The sequence below is a fragment of the Ctenopharyngodon idella genome, chromosome 10 (assembly GCF_019924925.1).
Source record: "Ctenopharyngodon idella isolate HZGC_01 chromosome 10, HZGC01, whole genome shotgun sequence".
NCBI lineage: Eukaryota > Metazoa > Chordata > Actinopteri > Cypriniformes > Xenocyprididae > Ctenopharyngodon > Ctenopharyngodon idella.
In genome coordinates, this window is record NC_067229.1 from 27,049,592 (window position 1) to 27,072,230 (window position 22,639).

The following is a 22,639-nucleotide window of genomic DNA, read 5'->3' on the forward strand; positions in this document are numbered from 1 at the left end:
GAGTTAAAAGTTACATTTAAGTTGAGATTTCTGTGGCAAAGTGCTAAAAACATTTAATTTAAGTAATAGGTCTTTAATCAAAATTAGTATTTTGCATACAACAATACAACAATCATATAGAAACATTTTATATCAGTAGGCTATTACATATGCTGTAGATTAAAATGTAAACTAAACTAAAATTTTAACATTTAATTCTGAATAAAACAGCGTTTTGCACATATATTGTCTAATATGGTACCTTCTAACATTTTCTTCAAAGAAAAAAAAATGAATTCTAAATCCCCAAAACATGTTTTGCTGGGCCCAGGAGGATAATCAGTCATTTGTCCTGAACAGTGACGTCCAAATACCTCTCACCAAGGCCACATTTAAAAACAAAACAATCTAGAACATGTGCTACAAAAATCACACCATCACCACAAAAAAGACAAAACAACCAGTCCATAAAGGTCATGATGACAGAGCACAACAGATGAGATTTATATAAAAAAAAAATAATAATAATTCTCACCAGTGCTTTATAAAATACTATTCATTCCATTAGGCAGTTTATACTTTTTGCCTTGTTTACAAAATACTAATGCACATTTCTGTGGCAATGTGATAGTTATCTCATCAGGCCTCTCAGCTATCTCATTTGGCCTTAGGTCATGTCTGTATGTGACTGCATTTTGGACCAGTGATGACATCCTAGTCTGTGTAATTACAAAGTGTGATTTACTATGGTATTATATTCATTGCGTAATATACCCACAACTGTTTGTGTAGCCTGATTTGTATACAATGATTTGCAGCCGTTAGAAACAATTGGTTACAAATTGGTGCTATAATGTCAGGCCTAATTATTTACTTTGTCATGGAAAATCAAGGTGTAAATGGGAAACTCACACTCTAAGATCACTGACATCAAGTACGAGATGATTAAAGGACTATGATAACCTCAGTTAACCCTGTCATATTGGTCTACAGTCACAGTGATAAGATAAGCCCAGTAAAGCTCAACGCAGTTAAAAAGCTCTTCTGTTCTACAAGCTTCCTTAAAGACTTGAACTGATGATGAACTCTTAAAACCCCTCTGACATATGCTGACTGATTTGCATGTATATTTAGGATAATGATAAACCGAAAGCTTTAAAAAATGACACAATCAAATACTGTAACTTAATGTATGAACAATAGGTGACTATATTTATAGTGTAGCATTAGGCTTCTTATGTTTATAACAGGTCTTTCTGATCATAACCGAAATGTTGTGTAACGAACAGCATTTAGTCGTCAAGTCATTTATATAGCACTTTTTACAATGCAGATTGCACCAAAGCAGCTTTACAGTGATAGAGGGAACATAATTTTGGATGTACTGTATGCAGCTCTAGAAGAAAATGGTGTCATTGTCCAGCTTAAAGTGCCCCTATTATGGATTTTTGAAAATTACCTTTTGTGTAGTGTGTAACATAGCTCTAAGTGAATGAAAACATCCTGCAGAGTTTTAAATCTTAAAGTGCACCATATATTAAGTTATTGTCTCTCAAAAGTAAGAGTCAACTCTGAGTCAATTAAATGAGTCATTTGTAAAATGAATCCCAAACCGTTTTGTTGTGACGTCACAACGAAACATTATCATATTGCCTGCCCACTTATTGCACGCACAGACGCCAGGGAAAATTCATTTTTTCAACAATACCACAGCAGTACAATCTTTTATTGTGTTCCCGTCATTTTACTCTTAAACCTCGGGGAGTTTAACACAGAATTCACAAAATGTTTGGTCTTAAAATATGGCTCAGTGCCCAGTTTATTTGGACCAGCTTGCTCCTCTGAATCTCAACCTGTAAGTATGATTAAAAATTTATGTTTATATTTTTTAGCAATCGTTCAAAATTCGTAGTTTTGTATGTTATGTTATGTAACATACACCCATATGTATGTCTCCTGCTAACCAGCTAACTCACGTTTCTGTAGTTCTGTTATTCAGATGTGGGTCCAATATTGTCTAAAAATGTGTCGATTAATGCAGCTTGTCTGTCTTATTACTTGGAGTAATGATCAAGGATGCAGCATGACTTTTCTTTACAAAGTGCAATGCATTATCAGCTATTCACGTTTGTGCTCGGCTAACGTGGGAGTTTACAACATAGCTGTAGGCCCGGTTCACTTACATAACTGTAAAACAAACAGTTTTTTTTCCTCTGCGTTTTTGTTATTACAGTAGAGTGGAGCTCTATCTGTATTGTAATAGGATGTTAAGATGCTAGTCCGTGCTAACTAACGTTAGTTGAAGTATTCTCTCTGTAAACAGTAAACTAAGGTGACACTTACCATAGACAAACGTTCTACTCCAGTTGTGATTGCGAATCAGTTTCTGGTTCAGTTCTCCTCTGGCCAACAACGAACAGTGCATGATTATGATTCAGGCAGCATTACGGGTCATAAATTAGATTGGGATTGGAACAGTCAAAATATTTAATCCAGTTCCATCTGGTGAAAGATCGGATTCATTACGCCAGTATGGCTTTCGTGTCTATGGCCTTCACAGGGGATGGTCTAGTTGACACAATCTAGCTGACATTTCAGGGATGTGTCGTGCTCGTGTTTAGGTGCAGGTCCTCCTTCTGATCTGGATATGGCCCAAATCTGGTTGACTACGGTAAACCTCGGGATAAACAGAGAGACTAATATTTAGCGTAGATGCCATTCTTCTTATGATGTAACAAGTACATTGGGAGTTATAGAAAGTGTTCCTGGTTCCGGCTGACCTAGTTTATGCAGCCTAACAATCCTTTAACGAATGTGAAAACATAAATTGACAATATATTATGTGTATGCCAGGTTAAAAAAAATGTGTTTTTAGTCTAGATTTAAACTGACAGAGTGTGTCTGCTTCCCGAACAATGCTAGGAAGACTGTTCCAAAGTTTAGGTGCTAAATATGAAAAGGATCTAATGCCTGCGGTTGATTATCAACTGGCCAGAATTTTGATATCGCAATAGACGTGAAGGACTATGTGTTAAGAGCTCCCTCAAGTACCGGAGGGCTAAACCATTTAGTGCTTTGTAAGCAATTAGCAAGATTTTAAAATCTATATGATGTTTAATAGGGAGCCAATGCAATGTTGACAGAACTGGGCTAATATGGTCATACTTCCGGGTTCTAGTAAGAACTCTAGCTGCTGCGTTTTGGACCAGCTGTAGTTTGTTTATTAAGTGTGCTGGGCAACAACCCAGTAGAGCATTACAGTAATCTGGCCTTGAGGTCATGTATTTTGTTCTAGTCTGAGAGGATGTATTTATAGATTTAGACCAATCAGTACATTTTACAGTTTATATGTTGCAATAATCAAGACAGACAGAAAGCCCTTATCTATAATATCATTTGAATTCAATGTGAAATGCTGAAAAAAATTCCCATTTTTATTAACAAACATATTTCCCCAGCAGATGGCACTATTTTTGTTTTCATTTTTCATGCGTTAGTAAAGACATTTCTGTTCATAAAGTTGCATTTATTTTTTCATAATAAAAGTAAATGCAAATACTTTTTTTTAATAAAAATTAAATAAAAGTATAATTTTCATAATAGCAGACATAATAGGCATTTCCTGGTACAACAACAATACAGTAACATTACTATAAAGATGCACTCCTCCCACTGACAATATATAGGCTAAATCCAGCTAAGTGATGCTTAAGAGGGTCTAAACGTGGATCATTAGACTGTTGGTCCACCACAAATACCTGTTAAGCAGAACTTGCTCTTTTCTTGTGTCACTAGAAGGCAAAAAAGGTGGTGACGATTCCCACAATTTCAACCAAGAAGGGACGAAGGCAACAAGCTGCACCGGGGATCCGGATACTGACAGCCCTGCTTGTGGTATATGGCCAACCAACATTACGTATTATTATTAGGCCTACTAATTCTTTTTTTTAACAGAGCCATCATCTCACAGAGGGGGAGGAATCCTCCAAAACTATATCCATGGACTTTCTTTTGCACTTTTTGGAAGCTGGTGTTTGAGAAGCGGTGCCGCTAGCTACGGAGTTCCCTTCATCAAGTCAAGTCAAGTCACCTTTATTTATATAGCGCTTTTTAAAATACAAATTGTTTCAAAGCAGCTTCACAGTGATTAACAGGAAAATTATGCATTTTTGGCTGAAGTCAGTTCAGTGTTGATTCAGTTCTGTTGTAAAGATCATCTGTTGTAAAGTTCTGCAGAAAACAGTGATGTCATTGTCCAGCTCTGTTCAGTTCTCATACAACAGTGTCAGTACAGTCAGATCAGTAATATTGTTGAATACTAAGTCTCTCCAACTAAGCAAGCCAGAGGCCACAGTGGCAAGGAACCCAAACTCCATCAGGTGACAGAATGCAGAAAAAAACCTTGGGAGAAACCAGCCGGGGGCCAGTTCTCCTCTGGCCAACGAACAAACACGGTGTGATTATAATTCAGGCTGCATCACAATTCAGAATTCAGATCAGGATCGGTAGCATTCATATATTCATCCAGTTTCTTTTGATTAAAGGTCGGAGTCATCGAATTCATTACTTACCACTTGAACCTCAAATATCTCCGGTGTGATGGTTGAACCCTGATCAGGCCTGGTGGGCAATAGGTGCGTTCACACCAAGAACGATAACTAGTAGATAGCTAGTTATAAAACTATAACAATAACTATTTGTGTCCACACCGGCGGACAATATCATTCTGTTTATGGTAAGCATGCACTGCAGGTTTGTCGTTTGCCACTTTGTCCTGTGAACGTTACTTCATTCTTAACACACTTCCAATTCACTGTGACATATCATTCGGGGACCAAAAATCTCAAGGCCAATGCATTTTCTCGGCTCCATTCTCCTGACGCCACACCTGCCACTCCTAAATCAATTCTTCATCACTCATTGTTAGGCCCATCCAGTGGCCCCTAATTGAATAAAAACTGCTGAAGCCAAAACCACAGAAGTGTTCAGAGAGAAAGACCTATGTGCCCACATCACGTCGCTCACCTCTGGTATCCCTTCACCCCTCCATTGCCACCGGTCGTGCTCATTGCCTTCAGACCCACTTGCTTATGGGGTTAGAATTGTTCAATTATTCCAAATAAATAGATTATGATCCACAAATAAATGTAAAGAGATTCACAAATAAATAGAATGAGATCCACAAATATATGTTAGGGGTTTCACAATAAATAAATAAATAAATAAATTTACAACTATGCCTGGCATTAATTTGTGGATTGCTTCTTGTGCATTTATGGATCACAAATTAATTCAAATTGTTCATCTGCATGTGTTGCCTTCCTAACAGCAATACCTTGTGACAAGCCATCTTTGGTCCAGAGGTTATCATTAATGTTTTCCACATTTGGAAATTCTAGTATTACAAACAAGAGCATCATGATTGAGCTGCAAATGTTGCTTGGCACATAATAACCTGTGCCAAATCCTCTCCAGTGGTCACTATTTGCTGCAGGTCAAACCAACACAATTCCTCACAGGGCATAATATACTGGTCAGCCTCAGCCCTGTCCTGCCAGTCCAGAAGCTGGGTGATCTCATCTCAAGAACCCTGGGCTCTTGTTTGCAAGAATTTGCAGAGCGACCTCCAGTGGAATGGTTTGGAATAACTCTCCTATAAAAAAGTTGTTATAATAGATAAATGGAGATTTAATGACAATGGATAATGGAGGATTTAAAGGATTAGTTCACTTCAGAATTAAAATTTCCTGATAATTTACTCACCCCCATGTCATCCAAGATGTTCTTCAGTCGAAAAGAAATGACGGTTTTTGAGGAAAACATTCCAGAATTTTTCTCCATAGTGGACTTCACTGGGGTACAATGGGTTGAAGGTCTAAATTGCAGTTTCAATGCAGCTTCAAAGGGCTCTACACGAACGAGGAATAAGGGTCTTCTAGTGAAACGATTTTTCTAAAATAATAAAAATGTATACTTATAAACCAAAAATGCCCATCTTGCACTAGCTCTGCGATGTGCCACGCATTACGTAATCACGTTGAAAAGGTCACGTGTGACATAGGTGGAAGTAGGTACTGCTGTAGGGCGGAAAACTCCATCTCATTTTCTCCTCCAACTTCAAAATCATCCAACATCGTTGTTTTACCATTTTTTGTAAAGGGCGTTTGACTTAGTCTTTGCACGTTTGCTTTGTAAACACTTGCTCTGTACTTCCGCCCAATGTGATTACACAATGCATGCCGCATCGCAGAGCTAGCATTGTGGTTAAAAAGTATATAATTTTTATTTTCTTTATGTACCGATCGTTTCGCTAGATAAGACCCTTATTCTTCGGCTGGGATTGTGTAGGGCCCTTTGAAGCTGCATTTAAACTGCAATTTGGACCTTCAACCCCTTGGTAGCTGTCAAAGTCCATTATATGGAGAAAAATCCTAGAATGTTTTCCTCAAAAAACATAATTTCTTTTCGACTGAAGAAAGAAAGATATAAACATCTTGGATGACATGGGGGTAAGTAAATTAGCAGGAAATTTTAATTCTGTAGTGAACTAATCTTTTAAACCAGGCCTGGACAAACTATTGACGGTGACAGTTTGTCACTTGATAAAAAAAAAAAAAATAAATAAAAATATATATATATATATATATATATATATATGTGTGTGTGTGTGTGTGATTAATATGAGATGATTTAAATTTAAAACAGTAATTGAGAGGAAAAACAGTATAAGCACTGCCTACTTAAAACAATGACATGTTCATGTGTAAAAATTATTTGCTATTAGGCTATTTGTAGAGTTCTATTTGTGTAGAGTTCATATCATTTCATTTAATCCTGAACAGACACGCACAGTTTCATAAATTAATGCAGAGCATGCCTGACAGATTAATCAGGAGATGCGTTCTAAGTAGTGAACATAAGATACACTAACCCCCGGTTTCACAGCTTAAGCCTAGTCCCAGACTAAAATGCATGTTTGTAAAATATCTACTTTTTCTTCACAAAAAGAGTACATACTTTGGGGGCATACAATAAGTAGTCGAATTGGGACGCAGCATGTTTAGATCCTCGTGTTGGTCTCATTCCAGTTCGACTCACGGTTTAATTCAAAGGAACCGATTCAGTGATTCGCGATAACGAATCAAACATAACCAAAGAACAAACAGTCCATCATACCGATGAGCTGAATGAAATGAGGTGAGGAAACGGCATGTGTAAAATATACATTATGTCTGGTGTTTTTGTGTAATACGCAGCTATGTGAGAATGGTGCCTTTTTAGGTTTTTATGTGATTTGTTATGATGGCTAATAAATGTAATCGTTTGCCTTGAGCAGTGGATTAGCTTATCAGCTAGTTAGCAGCAAAGCTAATGCTAATTTTTAAAAAAAAATAAATCTCGCTCGGCAAAGATATCCTATTGCAATACTTTTTTTTCATTTAAATGTAAAAAGCACCTATATATATATATATATATACACACACACACGCGCATACATGCATTACATACCATATATACATATATGTCTGTATATAAATCTGCTCTTAATATTCTCTTACAAATTTTGATCTGTTCGTGCCTTATTGATGATGTTCTCATGAAAAGATCATGTGGTCATGATTCACAGGTTTGTACTGTTACTCTCATCTGCTGTTCTCTTCTCTGAGTCAAGTCAGAGCATCATGACATTTAAACAGTACCACATTTGCAAGAGTGCATGCTTTAATTTGTGTATACTCGTTTATTCCAGCAGATCAGGTTTCTGACCCCTCCATGGAAGAGGCCAGCGATGAGGGGCTTTTACTCAAAGCTGGATTCCTCATCTTTGGGCATGGCTGTGCCTCTGAACCTGGCCGTGGAGACTGAGAAAGCTCAGGCCCTGCTCCAGACCTTCAGCACTGCCTCTCTGTTAGCCAGCGCAGGCCTGGGCACTTTCTGCTTCTTCGTTGATCACTTTCTGACACTCCCCTTCATCCAACACCATCTGTGGTTCAGGGCTGTCCTTGATAACGCCGTCCATGGCATTATTGGACTCTGGTCCTGGGCCATTGTGATTGGGTTGAGGAAGAAAAGTGACTTCTATGAAGTCGCCTTGGCTGGGTTTCTGGCCTCTGTCATTGACCTGGACCACTTCTACTTGGCTGGATCATTGTCGCTTAAGGTGAGTGTCTTTTATTAGCATCTGAAAACTGCCGATGACCAAGAGAAAGCTGGTTGGTTTGAAAGTGACTTCTGTGTGAGCTGTGCTTTATATGTTGCTACATTATTGACAGTGGACTTTTTTGCTTGTGAATTTTCGTCGGAATATTGCTAATGTGACTGCATCAAACAAAAAAATGATTGATGATAGAAAAAAATTATTTCAAGTTCAAATCTTACTTCCAAAAAATGCCAAGAAAGATTAAAAAAATGAAACATTTGTGAATAGATTTACAGCAGCATCTAAATATAGGCCTAATCAGTAGGTAGACTACTCATCCACTGATCATTCGCTTGCCCTCACGTTCTAAGCCATGATTTTCTTTCTATTTTTTTTTTATTTTTTTCCCCAGCATGAAGATATTTTTGATTGATTAGTAACTGCTCTGGCGGATTTAGTGAGTTTAGAATGATTCAAAACAGCAACTTTGAGTCTTTTAAATAATTATTTTAATAAAACATTAGTTTTGTTAGTTGTAGATTCTCTTATGCCAAATGTATACTGAAAAGGTGGGACAGAAGCAAGTGGCATTTAGATGTATATTACTTTGTATAGACTGTTTAATGCTGCTCAAAGGTATATATTGTCACAATATATCGCAATACAAAAATGCAACAATATCGTATCGTGGATAGTGACAATATGTGTTGTGCATAGTTCACCCAAAATGAAAATTACTGTGTGGGGGAAAAAAAAAAATATATATACAGAGTTTTAATGTCAGTACTATATATAATGTTGAGTATAATGTATAATATTGCAATGAGGGAATATTTGTGGGTCATGAATCCTGATAATATGCCTTATGTTAGCAGTAAAAAGTGGCCTACATTATTTTAAATATATCTAGTCAGTGGCAGAGAGCAAACATATTCATCTAAAAAATCTGTGCTTCAGCATTAGAATCATGAATATTTTTGGTGTCACCATTGTTCTGTGCATTGGGTTACCAGCATCAAGTCCAAGCTTATTCATTTACACCCCCAATGTAATACAAAATTTAGCATTTTAATCAACAGTAAATTTTTTTGTGTTAACCTTTTACCATATGTCTTGGAGTATCGCAATAATATCGTATCATGAGTTCAGTATCGTGATATGTTTTGAATCGGATGAGGGTATCGTTACACCCCTACTATGTACACACTAATGCCAAGTTTACACTACAGGATTTTAAACCCGATTTAAGCCCGATTTTCAAGTTAGCAAGCTCACCGACAGGTCGGGCTGTGATCGGGGGAAAATCAGCGGGTGATCGGCGCTCGCCAATCTTTATGTGTGAACTACTCAACGACGCATCAAAGAGGCTCGCTGACACATCGCCGACACCTTGCTGACGCCAAACAAATATCTAGCATGCTAAATATCTGGAGCTGTCGGCCGACTCGATATCCTGTGGTGTCACGTATCGCGACACAACAGCCAATCATAAATATACAATGATGTCTATGGAAGCAGCAATAACAATCCATTCAAGTAGCCTATACTTCGCCGACGTTTATTCATCAGATACACATTGTGTAAGTAACTATAAAGCTCACTCTATTCTTCTCCCAGTTCACCAGCCACATGTATTTCGGTACAAATGGGTGAATTCACGTGCTGTAGCCTATAAATCCAACTGACAGGACTCTCTGAACTAAAGCGCAAACAAACAAGGTGGCGCCCATCTCGCGTTATAGATTAAGATCAAGGTCATGATGTAGGTTTTTAGATGACAAAACACTCGCAAATATATGAGAATCGGAATATCAGATGACATTGTGAGAAAAGCGATACATCTGTCATACAGTGTGGCCGCGGTGTGTCACGTGACAATCATGAAGCGTCGTCATGGAAACAATAAAGGAAACTTTCTAATGGTGGCCTTAACTCTAGGAGGTCAGCCAGAATATTTTAAACTTATGTGTGAAAGGGGGTTATTTAATTTTTAATTAAATTTAATTCAAAATTTAATCTAATTTCTTCCCATGTAGTCTGAACAGCGATCTGTATGCTTTGATTCTAGGGGCTGAAGTGGGTCAGTGCAGGCATAATTTAGTCTTGTTTTTTTTTATGCTGCATTGCGTCGTTACACTGAATTTTGAGCAGGCACAGAGCAGCCTTAACTCAGTGGTGTAAAAATGCCTTTTAGACCATTTTTGACTCAAATATCCCCAGTTGTCCAACACAATATTTGAAAGATTTTTTTTTTTTAGTATTTTAATTTAGATTTTTTTATATATATTCTACATTATAGATATATTAATAGATTTAGAGTGTGAACATTCAAATCAACAAAATTTCAGTTTTTAAATAAATGTGCATCTGGATTTGACCAGTTTAATCACTTTTGCTCATGGGATAAAATAATCACGGTTTACCACAAATCTACCGTGTTTCTACAGTGACGTCAGTAACTGAAAACTTTTGCTACATTCTCACTGCAAGTGCTGTAACTTAAACAAAAGCATGCACCTTTATCCTGATCCTAAGTTTGTATTCTTCCTTTCAACCAGGCTGCTGTGAATCTGCCGCACAGGCCTCCGTTGCACTGCTCCAGCCTGATCCCAGTGCTGTGCTTCTCTTTGCGCCTTCTCATGTGGGCCTGTCGGCTCAAGGACTCCTGGTGCTCCCTGCCCTGGATGCTGTTCATCTCACTGACGTCGCACCACATCCGCGACGGCATTCGCCACGGTCTCTGGGTGTGTCCGTTTGGCAACACGGCGCCCATCTCCTATTGGCTGTACGTCACCATCACAGCCACCCTCCCTCATCTGTGCTCTGTGCTCATGTATCTGACCGGCACTAGAGACATGATCTCCACCAAACACGGAGTTGCCATAGACGTCTGATGCACTGTCTTAATTGTAGTTGTTTGTTTATCTATTTATGTTTTTCCCAGCAAAAAATATTTCCATTAGCTCTTCTCTGCATTGTTGCCATACAAACATTATTTGTCCATTTTTTTCCTTCAGAGCTCTCCAGTGTGTTTGATACTAACTACTGTAGTCGTTCAGGTATCAGTGTGAAATCAGGTTGTATTGACTGTGAAGACTGTGAATATTTTAATATGTATGGTGTAGATTTGGGTTGGGCGACGATAAAATCTATTTTGCAGCATTTTTAGTACAATATTTCATATAAAAATCTATTTCAGAGCAAATACAGAAGTAACATTTATGATTTTTGCAGGTTTTTGACTACTTAATACATATATTAAGTAGTATATTACGATTAATTCCTGTTTGAAATTTTTTATATGAAAAATGGTCAAAAGGCTTCAAAATACAGACCATTTTGAAAGTATAATTTCTATGTTTGCTCTGCATTTGTTCTGATCTGGATCCAGATTCTCATAGTTGTGAAGTAGACAATATTTAATGGTTGTTAATGTTTAATAATTGATTAATTTACAATACAAGTATAACAATAAGAGTAATACAACATTTACCTACATATATTAAGACGCTACACAAAGGCTTCAGTGAGCGGTTTGAGTGATGATGCAAACCAAATTTCTGATTTATAGTTTTAAATCAATTCACTTAAGTTACATTAGCAAAATTTTGGTGAAATAGGCACAAAAAAAAAGGCCCATTAAAGTCTCTTTCAAAACAAGCAGCTTTCTGTAGGACAATACAAGAAGTCAGTGTAACCAACTTGGGAAATCTTTCAGCGTCGTGCGCAATTTCCGTTCACTTGGATTCTTATTAAAATGATTTTGCGGATACAAATTTGACCATAAAAGTTTGTGGAACACAGAATGTTGCTGTACATTAACACCCTTGTTTCTAAGATTAAAAGTTATAATGTTATAAATGCTAATAAGAAAACAGAAGGATTGTGAGTGAAATTGAATTGCTAAATAAAAAGTGCTACAAAAACTAGTGTAGCACTTTTTAAAACTAGTGTGATTAATTTATATTTACAGTAAAATCGTTGTGAATGTTCGATATTATCGCCCAGCCCTAGTGTAGATGGTCTGAAAGCACCATTATAAACCTTAGTTGAAGGCTTCAGCATTGTGTTGTCATATTTAGCTTAGCGGTGTAGACTTGTCTATTCAAATAATGCCATTTTATTGCATTGATTTTCCGAAGGAACCACAGACACAAGGCTGGATTCATACCGCGACTCATGATGTGTCATGCGTCTAGGAATAGGAATTGAGAATGAATGTGTGTTGATGGTCTTTGTGCTTGTGCGAGGTGATTCTGTGTTGTGTATTTGCAGTTGAAGGCATACTTGAAGGATGTGATTCTCTCTGTAGTGTCAGAAAAACACTGGTAGACCTAGTTTAACATGGAAAAGTCCTTAAGGAATCGGATAAAAAGAACAGAAATACTTTCTGTTGTTACAGAATAGCCTATTATTGCTGCCTTTTTAGCCACAGGCTTTGAAATAACTAAATACTTGCCGACTTGCGTTTTATTTCCGAACCACTTAGAACTTTTAAATGAATAAATAGGAACTGTCTTTGTATACAAACTGCAATTCTGCTTCTTGACAATTAATCAAGCTCCCCCAGTTCATTTTGTTTTTATTCAGTTGTGTGCCGGCATAGTCATTTTAATACTTTAAAATAGATGTGAAGTGCAAACCATGTTTCTTCTGAAAGCTACAGATTAAGGACTCACCGTGGCTTTTTTTCCAGGTTGAATTATGAATCAGATATTGTTCAATGTTTGCTTTTACAGTACAATGTATAGTTGCAGTTGGTGTATGTATACAACCTGACAAAAGTGTATACATACACAATGCTTTTTTTTATTTTTATATATATATATATATATAACCTTGTTCTTAATGTTTTCAACATCGTACTGGGATTATGTTGTGCCCAAAAATGTTCATTGTCACATTTTGTGTACATTCACTGCACCCAATTTCAAATATTTTCATTTGCTAAAAAATGCATAAATAGACACAGTTTGTATTTGTCTGTAATTTTCTTCATTATACATAAATATTTTAAGATTTTGAAAATGTGTGTCCAAACTTTTGACTGGTGTCATATATAAAATGGCTGCATTTTTGGTCAAATGCTGAGGTGATTTAACTGGATCAGGAAACGCATATATTATCATTGTCAAAACAGCTTTGAGTTACGTCAGTGGAAACTTGTGTACTGAAATGCTTATTTTGATAGTATTGCACATTTATTCATTATGGTATTAAGGGAAACAATGTTTAAATTATATTTTTGTTTTGACTGCTTAAATCAGTTTAAGGCCTTTTCAAACCTGCAGAGGGAGCTGTAGACCAACTCCAGTCAATGTTTTTTGTTCCTTAATATTATTATTATTATTTTATTTTTTTTGTTAACTATGTATTTGGTGTAAATATTTATTTTATTTATATGCTGTTTTTTTTGCACATAATTGAGATTTGTCAATAACGTTGTGTTGATGCATTGTCAAGAAATGACTGAAAGCATTATTTCTGAAAATTGTCACCAATCACACTAAAGGTGTATATGCACCCTTCTGTTATAATTGTTTTCTGTCTTTATTTGTTGCTTCTGAAGTCTTTGTTTTGAACAGCCATAATGAAGCTTCATTTGATATGCTTGACAATTCTGTTTTCTTCTCAGGCATTCATTTAAAAAAGTCAAAAGTCACAGTTAAGTCATGGTAATAATAGGGTAAGATTGGAAAAGATGCCACACTTAAAAACGGTGTGTGTTTACTGGTAAATTGTAACATTTCAAGATGAGTTCAGCATGCACAGGATGGTGATGCATCGTCCAATATGTTATTAAAGGGATAGTTTATCCAGAGAGCAAAGTTCTGTCCTTATTTACTCACCCCTGTGTTCTCACAAACCTGTATGATTTTCTTCTGTGAAACATAAAGATATGTTCAGTGTTAAACATTCTTCAAAATCTTGTGTGTATGTGACATGTAACAACATGAGGGTGGGTAAATGATGACAGAAGCTTAATTTGTGGGTGAACTATCCCTTTAAGGAATGTCATGGCAATAAACTATGAAATCGTGTAGAATTATTCCACTTAATCAACCTATAAGTTATGATGAATAATGATGTTTTTACAAAAATGTTTATATAATAAATATGTTATTCAGGGACTTCATCTAAATATGTCCACAAATACCACCTATTATGCTTTTTCAGATATTACCTTTCATGCAGTGTGTAATATAGCTGTTTGTGAATGTACAAGTTCAGATAAATGGAGTTATTGTCTCCCAAAAGAAAGAATTAATTCTGAATTGTCTGAAACGAGTCGTCAGTAATTCCCGTCTTACTTCCGGCTCAAACCTGCGTAGGTTTGTAATACATTTGCATAACGCCTCTTCATTGGTTGCCTGCGAACAACTTTTTTCTGGGACCCACCCTCAATCACTATAGTTGTAGCAGAGACTGGAAGAGTTTGGTTTGTGTTGTCGACATGTCGAGAAGATGTTTTCTGTGCTGTGAATGCAAATCCACTATGATGCACTTCCAAAGAGACAAGGCCAAAGACTCCAAAGATTGGTGCTCTAATTGATAGAGTAAACTATTAGGCCATCTGACCAATGAGAGCAGATACCCCAATCACAACAGACTGGGCCACCTGACCAATCAGAGCAGAGTAGACTGTCAGAAAGGTGGGGTTTAGAGAGACTGGATCCTTGATCAAACTGTGAACACTGAGAAAAGAGATGATGCTGCAATATATTATGAGATTTTTAAATTTTTTAACCTTGCTTGTAAACCTATTGTAAAAGACCTCCAAAACAAAAATGGCAATTTTAAAATAGCATAATAGGGGAACTTTAACATAAATCTGTCACAAATGTAATGTAATGTTTAAAGCTGCAGTCAAGTCAAGTCACCTTTATTTATATAGCGCTTTTTACAATGCAGATTGTGTCAAAGCAGCTTTACAGTGATAACTGGTATATAATTTTTGGCTGCACGGCAGCTCTTAAAGAAAATGGTGTCATTGTCCATCTTAAGTAAATTCGGTATTGATTCATTCAGTTGTAAGAATCAAGTTATTAGTTTAGTTAATTTATCTATCAGCACTGGAGTAAACAGTGATGTCATCATCCAGTCCGTAACTTTTTTTTGAGCAAGTGCATAACAAGCCAGTGTTCAAAACTATCTCCTTACCTTAGCCCGATTCACAACAGTAAGCTTGTAATAATGTTTTATAATAAAATTGGTACTGGTGGGTTTCTGCGGGAAATTCGAGCATGCAGCCGTTTGTCTTTGCGTCATTACGTCACGTCTGTAAAAAGAAAGGAAGGAGTCCCAGCTAGCAGGCCTAGGCTATATAGAATGCTGCTGGTAGTGGATAATTATTTATAGCCTTTTCTCACAGCAGCTCAAATAATGAAATTTATCATTTTGATGGTGGATTGTAATCCAGAAAGTTCCAAATGACAATCAGTGATACTGGAGATTAACCCGTAATCAAAAGCAAAAGACTTCGGACTGCGGACTGGCTACAGAAATTGAAATCTACAGGTAACACTAACACACACTAAATACATAGTCACGCAATGCTGATGTTGTTAATATTAACAATTTGAGATTAAAGTATAACAGTAGGCTAATAATAATTTGCACGGTTTGACGTGATCCGAGCTAAGCGATCGTTAGATTTATTCACCATTGGCAGCGCGATTTGTTGTAGGCATAATGCTTTTTTTCTCAGTTGGTCAGGACAAAAGTGGCAGACATTACTTACTTGTTCAGACATTTTCCGGTGAAAATTCTTATTTTGGTCATACATCCAAGACTTAGAATCTGTGATTCAGAAGTATCCACACCGATGTGTTGACTGACACCAAACATTAGATTCATCCGCACTGAGGAGCCGTGCCAATGCACAACGCACGTTAATATAATAATTCCACATATAACTGCAATTGCAGGCTTCAAACAGAGGTGGCGACAAAGAGGCAAAACTAATGGACAACAGCTTTAAATTAAAAGTCAAGATTAATACAGTAACAGCCATTCAGTAAATGTGTTCCTGAACATGATCAACAGGAAAAGTTTAAAGTTGAGTTATAAAGGTAAAATATTTTTATTAAAATACTTGTAAAGTGCTGTTTATTGAACTTTAACAGGACTTTCACATTCCCCCTAAAACCCTTTACAAAATATACTTATATAGACATCCAATTTTGGTCTCGTTCGTATCACACTGGCTTTATTGTATTGACCAGCTGGACAAAACTAAAAAGGTGCTGCTATTGACATATTGGCACCATAATCAAGATCTTAATATGCAGCATAAATGATTCAGATGAACATGTAAATATTAGGATTATGTGATCTAAAGTCAGTATAACATGTAAATCCCAATAGATTACAAATCACCACACTCAAACATTGGAGGTATATTATTTTACCAAAACCTTGGCCGAGTAACAGTAGGCTAATTTTGCTGTATAAACTCAAGCAACTAAATCCCTTGCCTGATTTTCATGATTAAATATTTGTAAATTGGTTGGAAGTAAGTTGCTGAATTTTCTTCAAGAAACAAACTGACAGTATCATTGAAAAGATCTGTCACCAATCCAGTTATGACTAAAGTTGTTCTTCACTTAACCTATACATGTATAACCTTATGAACCTCCTGTCCTGAATATCATAAAATTAAGAAAATCATATATCATTTTTCTTCAGATAAAATAACTTTTATTTCACAAAAATATAAACAGGGGAATAATAAAACAGCTTATGTTGTACAGAAAAATATACTATATACATTTACTGTGGACGCCTTTGTGTTCACCTTTCCCAGGCAACAGTAGTCCAATGTTACGCATCTCCCCAGTACATCTGGATTTGACACCATGCATGCAACATTATAAAAAAAAAGGCAAAGAGCAAATGGGAAATATACACATTTTTCTCCAAGAACTTGTCCTGCTTGAATTATATAGTCTCTCCATCCTGCCAGTAACAGATGATTGCTGATCGATTAGCTTGTTTCCTTTGGTTCGGTTTTCTGGAATCGTGCATCAGTTTCCTTCAGCGCGGGGTTGAATTTCTCTGATGCAAGACTTAGGTCAGTGTGGAGAGACTATAACTGCACATCAAGCCATTAATACACTGTTAAAGAGTCAGTTCACAGATGGAGTTATATGATAGAGGTCTAAAAATAAACAGCAATCAGATATTTTCGGCATGTTACAGTGTTCAGATGCTTTATTGAAGTGGTTCTCAACTGGTCACAACCCAAACAATGCTGAATGCATAAAGTGAGCTGCAACAAAACCATATAATTGTGCATATCGATTGGAATTAATTGGTATTTTAGTGAAAATTTGTCACTTGATAGATACTAGCAAAATTAGACAGATATGACCCAAACTGCATAAAATATGGGTTTATTTGCAATTAGGATAAACATAATTTGAGGGGCTCATTTTTATGGCTCCCAAGAGCACAGAAATGTTAATATTTTCTGTGCTGTTGGGCCTGTGCAATTTATAGTTATATTAATACATTTCAATGTTTGATTTTATTCATTTTTGTTTACTTTGTATGATAAACAATTTTGTACTGCATTGGGTGCCACATGAAGTCAAATGTAAAATCTGGGTCCTGGGGCAAATCCAGCTGAGAACCACCGATTTACTGAATGCTGATAATCATCATATAAATCAAATCAAAAATTTAGTCTAGAATAACATACCAACCAAATCTATACTCTTAACATGCGGGACAACAAGCAGGGAAGGAAGGAATATATGACCGACTAAATATTAAACCAAGAGTCTCAGTCTCAAATATGAATGACTGGCATTAGTTCAGAACTAAACACTATTTTTTTCTTAACATATCTGCATTTTTTTTTTTTTCAAAATTGCATTGGAAAGTGTTTTACAATGCATAGGTAATTCGGAGAATCAAAATCTATTTTAAAGGGTAATATCATTAGAGCACCGAACCCATAAGCCACTTTCAGTATAAATACTGCTGCTCTAAAAATACACAAACCATCTTGCTGGTGGAACAGAAACAGGCCAAAAAAAGGAACATAAAAAGGCAGAGTTTACAAGCAAATGGTGCAAAAATGCATGAAGAAATGCACAAAAAAAAAAAAAAAAAAAATTCTGGCAAACAGTCATTTTTATGCCGGGTTCAGACTAGATATTTTTGTCTGTTGTGATATTCACTGTGTCAGATTATGCAATTTTGATTGTTGTGTCATGGACAAGAGACAAGTCAGACTACACATTGCTTCCCAACCAATCATCGCTTGCTGTCTTTAACATTGTGTGTGATGTCATAGAGAAGGCGGAACTAGCGACTGACTTCCGTAAACAAGAGTGTAAACAAACTACCGAAGCGGCGTGTTAGCTTAATACTAATTCCAGCACACACGGTTTCTGAAGCACCTCCGTTATCATTCGCCAAGTCTGAGCCTCAGACGCCACGCCCTCGGACCATTGGCTGTACGCTGCACACTTAACTGGAAACACTTCAGGATTTTTGAAGTCGTCATCTGATTGGTTGAATTCTACAGGATGTCCAGAAGACGTGTGTCGTCATCTTTAGTGGTCCACCTGGAAACAAAGATGCCATGACGCCAAACCCCACCATGGAAGAAGAACGCCGTCGTGTTTACAACTGTGACAATAAGCGCTTACCAGGATCATCTAAATGCTGGATTTTCAAAAGTATGTTAAGTACGTAAAGTTCACGATATAGACTCTTTAAAATATGTCAGAGAGTTTTACACACCGGTCTGTTTGGTCATCACTGTAGGGACATCAATGTCATTTTCATGTACATAAACATGATGCGGATGCTGTGATTGATTTTTTTACATGTCGGTCAGATGTCGTCTTGGATGGTCCTTAGCCAATAAAAAATCTGCTATGGAGTCCAGACCTTCTGCCGTCAGTCTGAAGATCTGGCTACGCAAGACTATCATTCTCCAGCGTTTATCTTTTTTTTCACTTGTGATAACTCGCGATAGTCCCTCGAGGAAACTCTTTTAAAAAATTAAAAATGCTAGTCTTTGTCTGTGTCCGAAATCGCCCCCATAGTCTTAAATAGGGCACTATGTGAGGGGACAGCCTTTTGTATTGGTGTCCGAAACCATAGTGGATGTTATCTAGTGCACTCATTCAATCCCATAATGCACCGCAATAATGAGTGTACAACTGATGTTGACTCAACAGCTAGAGAATACCCATAATGCACTGTGAGGGTTGTGCCGAATGAATTCCCGTGTCTCGCCAGATGGCGCCCACACCTGAATCATCCATCCATCCATTTTCCAACCCGCTGGTCCAATGTGGGTACAGCGTAATATCATACAGGTATAAATTCCTTTTTAATTGATTATTAAATTGTTTAATTAAGGTTTATACATGCTAGTTTCCAAGACAACTTTTTTTATTACTAATACAGCTGCCAGTTTGCTAAGTTTCAAATGATAATTTAGCAGCAAGCACTAACTATGCAAAAGCCACAGCCCTTCCGCCGCACTCAGTGTCTGAATTCACTTACTTGTTTTAATTCACTCCTTCAAGTGGACTATTTTAGTGGACTAATGTAGGGAATAGTAGCTGCGTCTCATTTCGAAGGCTGCATCCTCCAGAGGTCGCATTTGAAGGCTGCATATGTCATTGAGGAGGTCTCATTTAAGAAAAAATAACCGTTGGATTGCAAAGTAAGAAAGAAAATACAGTATTTTACACCTCACGAGGAATCAATTTTATTATGGTTACTTTTCTTAAATAAGAAATCCTTGATGATGTATGCAGCCTTCAAATGCGACCTCCGGAGGACGCGGCCTCCGAAATGAAACGCAGCTAGTGAATGAGGGTATAGGGGCAATTTCGAACACAGCTTTTCTGTTGTGACGTCGTGAAGCGTCCACTATGACACACTATACAAAACAAAATGATCGATTTTCCGTCATGACGCCTATTGTTGTTTATGAATCACCATGACAACCTATTTCAAATGGATTGTGATATTGTGTAGTCTGAACCCGGCATTAGAAGAATCACAGTGACATTTTTACAAAAAATTTTAAAAATTGCCCTAGTTATTTTTAATTGTACAAGGATAACATTTGAAGATAGTAACTGATACATACACAATAACCATTTTATGAATTTGTTTGGACAATGTTCATTATTTTTGTTTGTACCTATAGAAAGGATACGTATGCTAAAATCTTATAATTCAATTAAATCATATATTTTAAAAGAATTACAAAATAAATGCATGCATTGAGCTTTATGTCACTGGAGAGCAATGTACAACAGAACAGTATGCTGTGTAGAAACTATTATACAATATAACTGCATAAATGTATAACAAACAATATAACTTTATATGAGCTTCAATAGAATTTAATATCGTGAATATCTATTAGCTTCAACAGAAACAATCAGCTTTAATCACCTTACAAATGTGTATAAGTGACATTGTAAGACTGATTTACATTCATGTCTCGATTCAATGCAGAGAGATTAAATGCATTTATTGCATTGAAGGTCCTTTTTTTGTTGAACACCAGCTCACAGAAAGTTTCTAATCGTTGCTGGCGTAAACTTTCAAGACATGAACTTTGAGGCTGCTGTCATGATGAAATGCATTTTATGGGAGTTTATTACCGAGAACTTGATGCTTTAGATGCCACATCTGGTTGGAAACTAACCAGACGAAAACAATCAACTACAGATGCGTCCACCTGTTATGAACTTCGTTTTGTGAGAAGAAATTTTGCAGGAATAAAGACAAAGCCGTCTTTGTGTCTCCAAAGAAAGACCACCGCGTCCATCACTGGAGTGCTGACTTTCTGTCTTCCAAAGATAGCAGCTGTCTATAGGTTACAGAGTGTCTTTTTTGCCAGATGAGTGAGTTAGAGGACTGAAACATTGACAAAGCCACTTTCTCCATAATGCCCCGTATGCTGCACACAAAGCCAAGCCTTTTCACAGCATTCAATGTGTCACCAGTGGAGAGTGGGGAATATCGGGAAGAAAGAATAATACAAAAATATGTTTTTCATTGTCCAAGAATTTGCCGTGAGCAGAAGAAAGAAAGAAATCCTTATGTTTTTCCGTTGCATTGTGCTACATTGTAGACTGTACATGTTCACAGTTCACGGGACTCCGCTGAGAGGAGAAGTGGATTGTGGGTAATGGAGTCTGTCAGCCGCAGTGGCAGTGGTGGTGATTCCCTATACTGATGCCCTATGAGGGCCGAACTGGAGCGGCCAACTTCTCAAATCTAGAGTTAAACAAGAAAGTTAAACTCTTTTAGAGCCTGATGAACAACAGTTCAGTGATAAAACACAATGTGCATCTTCCTGGAAAAAAAAAGGGTAAAAAAAAGACACTACCGTTCAAAGGTTTCGGGTCAGTTTTTTTTTTTTTTTTTTGAAAGAAATTAACGCTTTTATTCAGCAAGGATGCATTGAATTGATCAAAAGTGGCAATAGAGATTTTATATAAAGTTACAAAAGATTTAAATTTCAAATAAATGCTGTTGTTTTAATGTATCACAAAAATATCAAGCAGCACAACTGTTTTCAGCATTGATAATAATCAAAAATGTTTCTTGAGCAGCAAATCAGCGTATCAGAATGATTTCTGAAGGATCATGTGATACTGAAGATGAGTAATAATGCTGAAAATTCCTAATTTTATTCAAATAAAATGGAAATTCAAATTAATTTTAAAATAAAAACAGTTATTTTAAGCTGTTATAATATTTCACAATATTACTGTTTTCACTGTATCTTTGATAAAATAAATGCAGCCTTGGTGAGCTTAAAGGGTTAGTTCACCCAAAAATGAAAATTCTGTCATTTATTACTCACCCTCATGCCGTTCCACACCCGTAAGACCTTTGTTAATCTTCGGAACGCAAATTGAGAAATTTTTGTTGAAATCCGATGGCTCCGTGAGGCCTGCATAGGGAGCAATGACATTTCCTCTCTCAAGATCCATAAAGGTACTAAAAACATATTTAAATCAGTTCATGTGAGTACAGTGGTTCAAAATTAATATTATAAAGCGACGAGAATATTTTTGGTGCATCAAAAAAAAACTAAATAACGACTTATATAGTGATGGCTGATTTCAAAACACTGCTTCAGGAAGCTTCGGAGCATAATGAATCAGCGTGTTGAAACATGATTCGGATCGCGTGTCAAACCGCCAAACTGCTGAAATCACGTGACTTTGGCTGATTCGACACGCTGATTCATAATGCTCCAAAGCTTCCTGAAGCAGTGCTTTGAAATCGGCAATCACTATATAAGTCATTTTTTTTTTTTTTTTGCACACCAAAAATATTCTCGTCGCTTTATAATATTAATATTGAACGACTGTACTCACATGAACTGATTTAAATATGTTTTTAGTGCCTTTATGGATCTTGAGAGAGGAAATGTCATTGCTCCCTATGCAGGCCTCACGGAGCCATCGGATTTCAACAAAAATATCTCAATTTGCATTCCGAAGATTAACAAAGGTCTTA

The 22,639-nt window shown here is 36.6% G+C and overlaps 2 protein-coding genes across 4 annotated transcripts in view; one reads left to right on the plus strand and one right to left on the minus strand.

Annotated features, from left to right (window-relative positions):
* The first annotated feature begins 7,040 nt into the window (after positions 1 to 7,040).
* On the plus strand, positions 7,041 to 13,656 carry tmem267 (transmembrane protein 267). 2 transcript variants are annotated; one of them, XM_051910693.1, is made up of 3 exons: positions 7,041 to 7,176; positions 7,730 to 8,140; positions 10,678 to 13,656. In XM_051910693.1, exons 2-3 carry the CDS (start codon positions 7,769 to 7,771, stop codon positions 11,011 to 11,013), a joined length of 708 nt encoding a protein of 235 aa, XP_051766653.1. In that variant the 5' UTR covers positions 7,041 to 7,176; positions 7,730 to 7,768; the 3' UTR covers positions 11,014 to 13,656. The 2 variants fall into 2 exon arrangements, with proteins under 2 accessions (XP_051766653.1, XP_051766654.1); XM_051910694.1 differs by having other exon boundaries at positions 7,053 to 7,176; positions 7,733 to 8,140.
* Positions 13,657 to 16,796: 3,140 nt separating this feature from the next.
* Positions 16,797 to 22,639, minus strand: part of il11ra (interleukin 11 receptor, alpha) — a 45,333-nt gene continuing 39,490 nt past the window's right edge. For both annotated transcript variants that reach the window (XM_051909337.1, XM_051909336.1), the window contains exon 12: positions 16,797 to 21,385. The gene's annotated coding sequence lies outside the window, so the exon portion shown is untranslated. The remainder of the gene's footprint in view (positions 21,386 to 22,639) is intronic.